A 13,289-nucleotide genomic window follows, 5' to 3' on the forward strand; every position below is an offset into this window, starting at 1 on the left:
GTTCCCTTTACAATTAAAGGGAAGGGAAGAGAATGAACCAGGACAAAGGAAAGGATGAGAATGACTCACGTCGCTAGCATTGATACCACTCTCGATAGCAGTTATATAAACTGGAGTGTCCATAACCACACCGTAGTTCTGTAAATTGTCTTTTCCTGCTTTTGTGTAGAGCAACTGTGAAACCAAGGCAAAAAGAAGGCATTAGGACAGAGAACAGCTACACTGGATTTTTAAGCAACTCTAAGCACACTGTGTAGCAATGGGATTCCTTCTTTGGTTTCTTTGAGGTCCCCTTGGCAGGTATGGGGAATAAATCGCCTTAATGTGCTACTAATCAGATGTGGTTTTTTAAAATGTTAGTTAGTGCACTTAGCACTTTCAAGGAAGCTAACGGCTGTTTTAAGTACAGTGGCTTGCTTTATTCTCTGGAAGGAAAGATGGCCGCTGTCATATTTTAATGAATTTATGCCCGCATTTATCCACAAGTGGGAAATTCCAACAGTTCTAAGGACTTGTCTGATACTGAGTCAGGATGTAGTTCAGTACTGTCTATGACTCTGATTGAAAAGAGCTCTCTGAGGCAGGCATCTTTCCTAATCCAGCTACCCAATATTCTTTAGCACATCTATGAATGGGAAATGGTGCAAACCCCGAACTGATCAAATAAAGAAACCTTATAGAGAGACATGGTTCCCAGTTCCAGCACCACCACCACCACCACTATCCCTGTATTAGGCGAGATCCATTTGCTTACTTGACTCTGAAGATCATAAGACTTCTTAGCATGCAGGATTTGAGGTGTGTCCCACACATAGCATCCAATTCCCTTCAGCCATGTTAAGTCATCCTTGTACACAACCTGCACATGACAGTAGTGGGGGGGACACACACAAATGCAATGAACACATTATGCATTGTTTCAAACATCTCCAGTCATACTAATGCTTTGGTCCAGTGCAGAAAAGTGAGGAGTGGAAGTGATATAAGAGATATACGTGTATTCTGGGGCTGCCTGCATGGGTTCCAGATGACTACTACCATTCCCACTTTGAGAATTCTCTTAGAATAACAGTTAGTATTTCAATAGAGCTATAGAGTTCTTCAGGCATGTTACATACATCATCTAAGGCTGCTGTCCAAACCTGCCGCTGCAGAGCAACCACTGCAGCTGCAACCAAGACATTCACGGTGGTGGCAGAAGGTGGAGCAAGCAGATCAGGACTCATTCCTGTACCAGCTTCAGGCTGCCATAGCAACTGGACCTGGAACATGCCTGATGTGAGAGCAACTCAGGATCCAGAAAATCCTGGGCCAGTTCAGCTCCTCTCTACCTTTGCAACTCTTCATCTCGTGGCTGTTTGGCAGGTTAGTGGAGGGGGGGGCATGTGCTGGTGAAGAATCCAGCACCACCACCCCCGGCCAAAGCCTGGACTACAGCCTTGTTCCCCAAAGCATAAAATCATAAGAAGAGCCTGATTAGATCGCATCAAGGTTGACTATCCTATATCCCACTAGGTGTTTCTGTTGTCTCTAAGCAGGGCATGGAGACAACAGCCCTTCTCCTGAGGGTTTTCCCTTCCTCCACTTAACAATTGGAATTTTAGTGCCACACCGCCTCTGTACATTCTGTACATTTCGCCATAATGGCTATTAGAACTTGGTAGACCTATCCTTCACCAAATTTTCCATTGGGCTAGGATAGGAGGAGTGACTTGCCCAATGCCTTCCTATGACTTTATGGATCCGGCAAGATTTGGGTTGGATGTTTCTTCTTCACAAACCACACTACCCCAATTTGTAAAGCAAAAGGGCAAGCTACTCACACCACCACCTTTTCCTGCTTCTCTATAGCAAATTAAATGGTTCTCAATTTGATCGGGGAAATACATACATCGCTTAGAATTTCCTGGGCTCTTTTAGCCATAATAACATCGTGCTCCTCAGGTGAACAGTTCCACTGATGAAGGTAAGTTCGGTATTCGAGGTCACTAAGGATGTACTGGCATTTCTTAGCCAACACGTGGTTTATCATGTCGCTCGGGATATGAATGTGTGCCTTGGTGTCCTCATAATTCTTCCTGTAAGCCAGCTAGAAATCAGGAGATTAAGATGGAAAATGTAAGTTTGTTTTTTTCACATTATTCAGACTCAAGGAAGAGCCCCACCCAACAACAACAACAACAACAACACTACTTACCGCACTCCTTATCTTTTGGAAAGCAAGAGAATGGACAACACTTGGGAAATCATTTATTTGTGTCCCAGCCAGATAATGGCCCTTCTGCTTCTCATACACTTCTTTATATTTGAGCTGTGAAGTGCAAACATGGGACACATTAGATAAGACACATAGCAGCCCCACAAGCAAACAGTGGCAAAGTAGTTAACGAGGGAAAAGTCACACTTACCTCGCTGTTAATGTAATCGGCATGTTTGGCACCGACAATAGGGATGTAGTCTGGAGGCAGAGTGTACCCAATGGCCTTGGTGGATTCCCATGAATCCTTGTACAGGTTCTAGACGGCAAAAGGTGCACATGGGATATAAATGAGCAGGATGTTTTCCAACAGATGTAATCATTGAAGAGCAAAAACAAATCAACTAAACCACTATGCATTCTCTACAGCACTCTGCCTCTAGGACTCTTTCAATTTTTCCATAGCACAACACTATATAAATACTTTCCTGAATTAAATTTCATTACCTTCACAGGGTTGTCTACTATATGTCTACTATATGTCTAACTATATATGGCAGCAGCCCTCAAGGGTCTCAATGAGATGTTCTTTCCAGCTATACCTGGAGCTCCCTGGAGCAGAACCAAAGATGTTCTGCACTATGTCCTAGTGCTGTACCACTAAGATATGGCACTTTCCCAATGGGTGAAGCTAGTAGATGGGGACTTGTCTAAGCTAGGGACCTAAAGTTCCCTAACTGTAGCACCTATTTTCATACAATATCCTCAATGTGCTGTTCACCCAGAAGCCTGAAACTTTATCACTGAAAAGAAACACTTCCTAATTTTGTGAAATAGTTGTACAGTAGGCTACATTCCAGTCGTGCAGAAGTCAGGGCTTTCTACACATGCACAAGCAAGAGGATTGTTGCAATTAAGCAATCAAGGAGAAGGTGGAGAAGGATCACAGGCCTGGAAGGGATCACAAGTGGCCTGAGGTTCCCTACCCCTGTAGTAACACGAAGAGACATTGAATTTTCATTATTAGATGCAAGAACAGCAAGAAACTTACATCACTGTACAGTTTAGCCATATCTCTAGAATGACTCAGGGCTGGAGTGTCATCAGAACCAATGTAGTGACCTCTTTCAAGGTTAAAGGTTTCTTTGTATTTCAGCTAGAGAGAGAGAGAAATTAAATAAGAGTGTTAACCCATCATTCCATGTGCTACCACACACACACCAGCCTGACATATTCAGTATGCTGTGCTTCTTAAGGGATAAATGTCTTAATCAGCTTCTTGATGCATGAGGTGAACATACTAAATGCTTCATGCTGGGGTGTTTTCTTTTATCCTTCAAATTCACTAAGTTATGAAGATCATTCTGAGCTCCTTTGGGGTGTCTCGTTGTTTACCTATGTTTGTCATCACTTCTGAATGATATAGGAAATTCAATGTCATACCATCATTTTGACAGAATTATTCTATTTATTTATTCTAATATCTTTCTCCCAAGACAGCTCATGTTAAAACAAATTATACAACACATATTCTGTTTAAACATTTCATTCTTCATGAATTGTGAGGCAACTCTTCCATACGCCATCTTAAGGGATATCCCACAAAAAATTATTTACACAAAAACACTGTCATTTCCTTTCGCAGGACTACTTTGGCATGTGGTCGTTTTTAAAATATTGTTGTATGTTCCTGAACATTTGAGCTACACAAATACCTTCATAGTTCTAGCTGTGGTCATCAAGAGATATGATACTTTTATAATATATGAAAGTATGTATTTACTCAGAAATTCTGATTTAAAGGATACTTACATCACTCTGATTGATTGCGTTTGCCTTTGCCAGAACAATAGCTGGAGGGTCTTCCACAGGTGTGAAATTGGCAAAATTATTAATAGCCTCTTTTGTGTAGAGTCTCTGTAGGCAGACATGATTAGATTATCATAAATAACAGTAATAGGAAATGAATATGATGCTGCCACAAATGCATGAAAATTGCATCTTACCTTATCAATCAAGTTCTGAGCGTTCTTCACTTTCCGGTGCTCCACTGAATCTAAGGGAATCCAGCCACAGCCGCGGATCCATTCCAGATCAGATTTATAAATATTCTGTACATATTAAAAAAGTTGAAGAATATTATTCACACCTATGCAGACCAAAAGACAAGCTGAGCCTTGATTTCCCTTCCCAGGCAATTGCTCTTGGGTATACCAATATCAAACTCTTAAATTGGTGCGATCTGACTGCATAAATCACTTACATCGCTTTGAAGGTCATATGCTTTCTTTGCCTGGATGCAGTCATTCTGATCAGGGTGGCAAGTCCATTCATGAAGGTAATGGCGATACGGAATTTCACTGACAACATGCTGGCAGTCTCTGGCTGCAATGACGGACAGTATATCTGGAGGTATATGAATTTTGGACTTGGTTTTGTTATACGCCTGTTTATACAATCTGTCGTTCTGGATCTTGCCGGCATGTTCAAACCACACCAGTTTCGGATCCTCTCTCATATTATTGACACCGACGTAGTGACCTCTTTGGTGGACATAGTCTGCCTTGTATTTCAGCTGAAAGGGGAAAACACAGGTTCTTTAAATATCCACACTGGATCTTTCCTAATCCTAATTCTCTGGGTTATCCTTACTGAGGTAAATGATTTCATGAAAGCATATCTGCTTTGTTTACTTGGTGGTCTTCCATCTCTGGGAATAGCATGCAAGAGTTTTCTTTAAAAGAAGATGAACCACCGAAACGAAAGATATGAAGGATGGGCTCTTTGATAGCGCAGAAATCTGTGTGATTTTAAAGCTAAAGAGTGTTTACCTCGCTTTGGACATCACTTGAATGCTTGGCATGGCGGATAGGCACACTGTCGTGAGGCAAAAGATAACCAGTAGCTTTCTCTCTTTCCCAATTCTCCTTGTACAGATGCTGTAAAACAGAGAATTTAAGGGTTAGCACCTGTCAGAAGCATAAGGACTGTCACTGCTGTCCATTAAAACAAAACATGGAAAGTACATACATGATTAAGAATCCTGGCTGCTTCTTTAGCTGCATCTAATTGTGGCGTGTCTGTCAGCGTATAGTTTGTCTTGATGTTATTCCATTCCTGGTGGTACTTAATCTGAAAAAGTAAAACATATATAATAAAAGTCTTTTAGATTTACGAGTTATATATGTATAACTAGACTCACACAATAAAACTCGGTGAATTTTTAAGGCCCCAGTTTTCCACAGATATATGGTTTAGTTTTTGTGGATGAAGAAAATCTGTCTGACGTGTGTACATTGAACCGAATCAAAATAAGAGGTAATACTTACATCACTTAGTATTTCCCCGCCTTGTTTGGCTGTGATATAATCAACCCTGTCAGCCACTGGTGTAAACGGTTGTTTGTCAACTTTTGTGCGATACAGTCTCTGTGCAGAAATAAAAGAAAAGCAATGAGGCTATACAATTGATCGCACCAGCAATAAGTGAAAAGAAACAGAATTGAGGGGGAAATATTCAAGGACAGGGACTGTTTCTTTGTTAATGCTTGTCTTGCTTTCTGTCCTCTCCAGACCACACTCAGTAACAGAACTACCACTGCTGTGTTAGGATCTCTCATATGAGAATGAGGCACTAACTTTCCAAAAAGGTTTTTCCCCCAAGTATAAAATACCCAGACCTTAATATCAAGGCTAGATATTGCCTATCCAAGCCCAAAGTGCTGGCTGAATGAGCCAAAACATATGTGGGGAAACTCGACCTTGTTTCCCCCCCAAACAAAATTACTTTTGGAACCACAAAATAACAATAATAAAATAATAATAAATAATTATTTATATCCCGCCCTCCCCAGCCGAAGTCGGGCTCAGAGCAGCTAACAACAGTAAAATGATACATTCTAAAATCATTTCATTATAAAATCAGTTCAAATCAGATTAATGGCAACCATTGGGCTCTGTGAGGATTGCCAAAGGAGGGGGTCAGGTTGTGCCCTGGCTAAAGGCCTGGTGGAACAGCTCTATCTTGCAGGCCCTGCGGAAAGATGTCAAGTCCCGCAGGGCCCTGGTCTCTTGTGACAGAGTGTTCCACCAGATCGGAGCCACAGCTGAAAAGGTCCTGGCTCTAGTTGAGGCCAGCCTAACCTCTCTGTGGCCCGGGACCTCCAAGATGCTTTTGTGGGCGGAGGGAGGGGAAGATAATCCTGCCTCAGGAAATAGCTACGTGAAGGATAAGGTATAGTAACAAACAAGAAATGTCAGGGGCAGGGTTAGTGTTAATAAGCATCATTCTTTCCCAAATATGGGGACACAAGGTGGGGACATTAATGCCAGAAAGTGGAGCCTCCTTGTTGAAGAAATTATCATGGTTCTAGACTGCAATCCTATGTACATTTACATAAGAGTAAGTTTTATTGATCTCAGTGGGAATTATTTCCGAATATACACTTATAAGATTGCGCAGATAACAGGTCTTTTGTATACTTGACAATATTTTGACATGAATTTGCTTTGACTTGCTTTCTATTTTGCTAGATGCCTTGTTTTGTTATACTGACATGCATTTTGCTATTTTGTGCTAGTTGTGTTGCTTTCTGCTTTGCTTTTAGCCACTTTGGGCTTCCTTTGGGAACATAAAAAATATAAACATAAATGAAATGCAAACAAAAGAAGGCCAATTTAAGAAGGTGGTGGACTCTCCTTCCTTGGAGGCTTTTAAGCAGAGGTTGGATGGCCATCTGTCATGGAAGCTTTAGCTGAGATTCCTGCATTGAAGGGGGTTGGATTAGATGACCCTTGAGTCCATTCCAACTCTAGGATTCTATGAAAATCTCTGCGATTGATACTTTTAACTAGTTGTTATTACCTCACTTAAAATGTCCTGAGCGTGTTTGACGTGATTGACAGAGACAGAGTCATTTGGCATCCAGCCAATTCCACGCAGCCATTCCAAGTCGGATTTATAAACAGCCTGCAGAGTCAGGGGAAAACAAGAACAGTTATTTGCAGCACTTTTTTCCCTGCATGGAGTGTTTCATACCAAACTTGATTGCTTTTAACTGAAAGGGAAAAGAGGGCTTGTTTTCCAATGGCCTACAAAAAGAATGGGATAATAGAAAACTGAAAGAAGGAACTATTCAGGCACAGAATATACCAGGAACAAATATTTCACTCCCCACTTTGATTATGCTGTGCCTACCACCATCTTGCCTTCTGCAAGGTGGTGCTATATCCTATGTTTGCTCGACATATTCAAATCAGGTAATACAATCATGAAAAGAATGAGAGCTCAAATCTATACATAATGGAAAGCAATTATGTGCAATTATATGCATGTGCATAATTGAGGCCTCAATGTCCTGTGTGCTTTCTTAAAGACATCTGATGATTGTCCAAACATTACTGAATTTCTATATTAAAAAAATCACATATAGTATGGATCTTACCTGTTCACACAAGTATTCTAAATATTTATTATTTTTTATGAAAAGGAATGTAATAATTGTGGAGACAAAATATCAAACACTTATCATTGTAGAGGCAAATGAGAGACGAAAGAGGGCGATAGACAAGAAGCTATCAAGAAAGAGGAATTTCAACAACAACCAAAGCACTCACGTCACTCTGTAATTCATACGCTTTCCTGGCCTGGATGACATCATTCTGGTCAGGGAGACACGTCCATTCATGCAGGTAGCGGCGGTAATCAATGTCACTAACAAGCTTCTGACAGTTCTTGGCCAGCAAGACGGACAGCATGTCAACAGGGCTGTGGATCTTCGTCTTCAATTGATTATATACTTTCTTGTACTCCCGCTCACTTTGCATTTTAGCGACGTGCATAGCCAGTACCATCTTGGGATCGTCGTTAACGTCTCGGCATCCCACATGGTGTCCAAGTTGCTTACGGTAGCCTTCCTTGTATTTGTACTAATAGGATTTGAAAAAATACATATACAATTAGAATCTTCATCTTCGTTATCTCAGAGTGTAGAAAGATTGATAACATTGGCAAGAGTTTTCCATTTAACTCCGTTCCTAAGATGCTAAACAAAGGCTGCATTCATGCTCACATTTACTTGCAATCCAACTATTGAGCAAATCACATATTTTTGAATTCTGCACATCACCTATCCTTTACCTGACCTTTTTTTGACCAATGGCAGAGCTTAATATTTCATCAGGATAGTTGACAATTTATTTGGAGCACGTGAATAGCCTTCGCCAAGATGGCACCCTTCACATGTTTCGGACAACAACTTCTATCAGTCATGTTGGATGAGGCTGATGGATGTTTTAGTTCAAAACATCTGGAGGGCACTATGTTAGTGAAAGCTGGCCCATAATGTCCTTATATCTTGCCTTGAACTGAGAACTTTAATATATATTTTCTTTCCTGCATTTTAATTCCATTAGATACAAAAGTCTAGAGACAATGGATTACCAAACACTATCAAATTCGATTTGCATACTTACATCACTGGCAATTTCTCTTGAGGCTTTGGCTGTTTTGATTGGGACTGCATCTGCTCTCAGGTCAATATATTTCTTCATGTCATCCCAAGATTCCCTATAAAGTTTCTACAATAAAAAAACCAACAACATTATATTGTCATTATCCTTTTTCAGCACTTACATATATGAAAGCTCACTGTCAATCAGCTTTTACTTTTTCCTAATCACTCCTGTTTTTTCAGGTAAGAGTTACAGATTATCTCCATATAAAATCATGTAAGGAAAAGTATTTAAACTGCATGTAAGTAATTGTGGATAACAAGTGCTAACATCTGTTTTGTGGCATCTCCACAAGCACAATAGATTGCCAGTTTGCACCTATGCAGGTGCAATAACCCACATAGAATTTACATGGGTGCTTGCTGCATAATGAACTTGTAACATCCAAAGCCCCCTTCATCTGAGTAACTGAAGAAGGTTGTAGAGTTGTATCATAAGAAGAATGTTAGTGATTTACTTACATGGCTCACATTGATAGCATTAGCCCTGGAAAGCACGATTTCTGGTGTGTCTGGCATCACATGGATCATAACTTTATCTTTATCCCAAGCTTCTCTGTACTTTGCCTGAAAAAAACATCGAAATTATCTTGTAATTTCTTTTGCACCAGTGCTCATATTCCTACATAATTTCTCTTTAACTGTAGGAACATGAATAACTTTTCTTTTAATACAAATAGATGCTCCATGCTACAAACTGATAGGGAGGTTTGTAGCATACTTAAAATAATGTCACATTACTCAAAGGAGATACATACAAGACTCAGTTGCTCAGCGTTAGTTTTGGCAAGGACAACTTCAGGTGTGTCGACGATGTTGGTAAATTTCAAACGATCCCGAGGAGTGCGATAAACGTTGTCACTCAGAATTTCCTGGGCAAATTTCACCCTCTTCACTATTGGAGACTCATGTGGGATCCATCCAACCCCCCGGAGCCATTCCAGATCTGATTTATACACAGCCTATGAGAGAAAATTTCAGGGAGGGAGAGCAAGATATTTCAGTTCAATTCAAAAGAAATACTCTATGTGGTAAATAGAATGAATGGAACTTCAGAAAGTCAGGACAAACTTGTCTCAGTTACTTCATCAGGATCTAAGCAGTACTATCTCTCTGGACTAGGCCACAATGTTTCTTTGACCTCCAGTCATATTTCACACCAGCATTTATAGCTTCGATCAGCACTATGCTGGCTGGGGAGTTGGGGACCAAAACATCTGGAGAGTTCCAGACTTGTGTAGATTGGGCTAGATAGAGTGGGCAGAAAGATCATCAAATCCATACATATGATGGATTCGGTTATGGATTCATTAGCTATTTTTAGATATGCCATGTCTATCACGTCACTCTTGTCTGCATGATGTGTTGGACATTCTGAATTAAAAATCTTTCAGTTCTTCCTCCCAAGGTACTCATGATGAAATCAAGTGAAGATTAAATTACATGAAAATGTGACAAGGCCAGTTTTCATTAACACAACAAAGTAAAAATTAAGAAAAGGAAATCTTCCACAACTATCTATCACGATGTCTCTTTTGCCTTCTGTCCTAGCAGTAATGTGTGTTTGCAAAGGACAGATATATCGCTTTGCAGAGGACAGATATACTTACATCACTCTGTAGTTCGTAGGCCTTCCTTGCCTGGATCACATCATTCTGGTCGGGCAGACAGGACCACTGGTGCAGATGTTGACGATAGTCCACCTCACTTACTAAAGACTGGCATAGCTTGGCTGCTTGGACAGACAGCATGTCCACAGGTATAGTAATATTGGCTTTGGATTTGTTGTAAGCTTGCTTATACAACCGGTCATTCTGCATCTTCAATACTTTGGCAGCAAATGAAAGTTTAGGGTCCTCCTTCACTGAAGGGCATCCAATGTAGTGGCCTTTCTGTTTCTCATGAGCTTCTTTGTACTTGTACTGAGCAGGAAAGAGAATTGGAAGTTACAGTTATTTGAACAATTTCCAGGAGATAAGTTAGAAATTCTTGATGCTTCAGTTTTTAAGGGATTTAGCTATGGAATAATGAGAGGGTAAATAAAACATAGTAAGGCTCCCTAAGTCTGTCTTTATGAAATATTTACCTGGATTTGTTATTAGGGATGAGAGGGAAATGCGGTTCATTTTGCATTTAAAGTCACACTTCCATAATTCACACTTTATGAATACTGTATACAGACATGTATACGTATTAGGAAAAATTCACATGAAAATCCTAATGAATTTTTATTAGAACTACAAAAAAAACAAAAACAAGTCAATGTGGAAATGTGGAGAATTGATAGTTTTGCCACCCCAATTGCATACATCCTAAGCCTAAGTAAAAAGATCTATTTTTTTCAAATAACTGAATAATATATATGTGGTTGCAAATTTTACAAAGTCACAATGTCTTTTGAAAAGCACAGCCCACTTTGTGTAATAGTGAAAAGCTACTGATGAAATTTGGCTATCCAAATAAATAGTTCAGAAATGGCAATCATATGCATTTTTACTTGGAACAAAGCCCAGTTGGGCATGGTGGAATTTACCTATCGGAGTAAAAATGCATAGGATGGTGTGCTCAGGGTGCTAAACTTGATTTGGAAACTATGCAAGATTATTTTATTATTATTATTTAATTAATTTATATACCACCCTATACCCAGAGGTCTCTGACATTCCACAACTTAAGAGAAAACTTTAAAGTGGTTGTAAAGAAAGGGGAAGGGGGGGGGGAAGAAACACTTGGGTGTCTTTAACAACAGGAAGCAACAGATTTAATTATTGTAAAGTCTTTACAGTGCCAAGTATCTCCAAATTTATCACAGTTAGCTCTTTGGCATTTAAAATAATGGACTATATTAAACTTTCTGATTGTTTGAAAGAAGACACTTTCATAAATTGTAAAAGAATGGAAAGAATGATGTCATGGACATGCAGTAGAGGAACTTGTGTAAGGCTGGATAAATACGGTTTTGAGGCTGAATTATCAATTGTTCATATACTTTGACATGTGCACTCATCATATGAAAAGATATAGCCATTTGAGAAGTAAATGTTAAATAAAAGAGATTGTACCTCACTGGCAATTTCTCTGGAGGCTTTGGCATGCTTGACTGAAATAGCATCACCTCTTATGTCATATCCTTTTGCTTTGGCCTCGTCCCAGGCTCCAGTGTAATGTTTCTGCAATCAGAATAAAATTCACAGTTTTCAATGTAATAAAATACATGATGAAAACCAACTATAGACATTCCTCAACCAACACTGCGATCCAATGCCAGTTTACTTAGAAGTAAATTCAACTGTGCTCAATGGGCCTTACTCCGAAGTAAATATGGAATGCATAGGACTGCAGCCAAAAGAGTAAAAATGTGAATATACAAACACTGCATAAATATAGCTTATACAGATATATTTGTTTGCATGCATGCATACGTCTTATATAACTGACGCCGACAATTTATTGGGGTCTAGATAAGAAACAGAATGATTGTGGGGAAGTACAATTTAGTAATAATAAAGCTTGATAGGCAGAAGATATTGAAGAGAGACTGACATTATCCAAATCACAAAATCATCAAAGCGTGTAACAATGAAACACTCTGACAACGTTGGGATTTGGAACAAGTCAGTCTCTTTTTAATATCTTCTGTCCATGAAGTTCAGTTAATTCTCTTTATTACGTCTGAATAAAAACTCACAAGTAAGAGCCAAATGCCTTCTTGTTTTTAAGAACAGTTAATGATGGGAAGTTGCATTTGACACAGTTGAATAGGTACAGATGCATCACTACACACATTCCACTCATGGGTATATAGTTAGTTAATTCTCTTACATTGCTGATATTCAGAGCATTAATCTTGGACTGCAGCATCCCAGGGGTGTCTGAAGGAAGATGGAACTGAGTCTTCTCTTTATCCCAGGCTTCACGATACAGATTCTAAGAAGGAAGTGAAGGCATAAATGATTGCACTGCATTACAAAAACCTCTTATTTTTCAAAGGTATGCAACTATAACTCACGCGTTCCCAATACCAATTTGTCAACATAATGAATACAATAACTGGGTAATTCCCAAGCTTACCTCACTGACTTGTTGGGCATTGATCTTAGCCAGGACAACGGGTGGTGGGTCAGCAATACTTGTAAATTTCAGTGCATCTGGACGTTGCTTATACAATCTGTCATTCAGGATATCTTGGGCGTGCTTCACTTTGAGCACTTCCACAGAGCCCTCTGGCATCCAGCCAATACCACGCAGCCATTCTAGGTCTTGTTTGTAGACGTTCTGCAAAGGAAACAATTGGGCTATTAACATTATGGCTGAAAATCTTTCTTCCAATTTATTAAGAAGGCTGTTGCTGCGGCTCGGCCCGTCATAATACAGAACTGCTCAGCTTCCATGGCTGGCCAATCACAAGAAGTGCATACCACTAATGTGGGTATTAATAAACAGCCCTCTTTTTATCCCCTTTCAAGCTGTATATGGCAGAACAGCAACAGTACTGGCCATGAGTTATACAGATTCTAGTAAAGAACTCCAACTCAGGCAATCCAGTCAAGGAAAAATAGGCTGCTTAATGCAGCTTAAATG

The 13,289-nt window shown here is 39.7% G+C and overlaps 1 protein-coding gene across 49 annotated transcripts in view; it reads right to left on the reverse strand.

Annotated features, from left to right (window-relative positions):
• The window catches only part of NEB (nebulin), a 159,629-nt gene that overhangs the window by 62,606 nt on the left and 83,734 nt on the right, over positions 1 to 13,289 (reverse strand). For 48 of the 49 annotated variants that reach the window (XM_081004288.1, XM_081004289.1, XM_081004277.1 and 45 more), the window contains 21 exons: positions 12,780 to 12,983; positions 12,531 to 12,635; positions 11,771 to 11,878; positions 10,319 to 10,630; positions 9,467 to 9,670; positions 9,171 to 9,275; positions 8,671 to 8,775; positions 7,813 to 8,124; positions 7,061 to 7,165; positions 5,527 to 5,625; positions 5,228 to 5,329; positions 5,029 to 5,136; positions 4,461 to 4,772; positions 4,204 to 4,308; positions 4,010 to 4,114; positions 3,249 to 3,353; positions 2,409 to 2,516; positions 2,198 to 2,311; positions 1,892 to 2,089; positions 755 to 859; positions 70 to 174 (listed from right to left, as the gene is read on the reverse strand). In XM_081004288.1, the coding sequence (XP_080860414.1) occupies positions 70 to 174; positions 755 to 859; positions 1,892 to 2,089; positions 2,198 to 2,311; positions 2,409 to 2,516; positions 3,249 to 3,353; positions 4,010 to 4,114; positions 4,204 to 4,308; positions 4,461 to 4,772; positions 5,029 to 5,136; positions 5,228 to 5,329; positions 5,527 to 5,625; positions 7,061 to 7,165; positions 7,813 to 8,124; positions 8,671 to 8,775; positions 9,171 to 9,275; positions 9,467 to 9,670; positions 10,319 to 10,630; positions 11,771 to 11,878; positions 12,531 to 12,635; positions 12,780 to 12,983 (3,126 nt within the window). The remainder of the gene's footprint in view (positions 1 to 69; positions 175 to 754; positions 860 to 1,891; positions 2,090 to 2,197; positions 2,312 to 2,408; positions 2,517 to 3,248; positions 3,354 to 4,009; positions 4,115 to 4,203; positions 4,309 to 4,460; positions 4,773 to 5,028; positions 5,137 to 5,227; positions 5,330 to 5,526; positions 5,626 to 7,060; positions 7,166 to 7,812; positions 8,125 to 8,670; positions 8,776 to 9,170; positions 9,276 to 9,466; positions 9,671 to 10,318; positions 10,631 to 11,770; positions 11,879 to 12,530; positions 12,636 to 12,779; positions 12,984 to 13,289) is intronic. The other variant, XM_081004287.1, reaches the window with a different exon arrangement.

This window comes from Podarcis pityusensis (genome assembly GCF_964106645.2).
Source record: "Podarcis pityusensis genome assembly, chromosome: 1".
Taxonomy (NCBI): Eukaryota; Metazoa; Chordata; class Lepidosauria; order Squamata; family Lacertidae; genus Podarcis; species Podarcis pityusensis.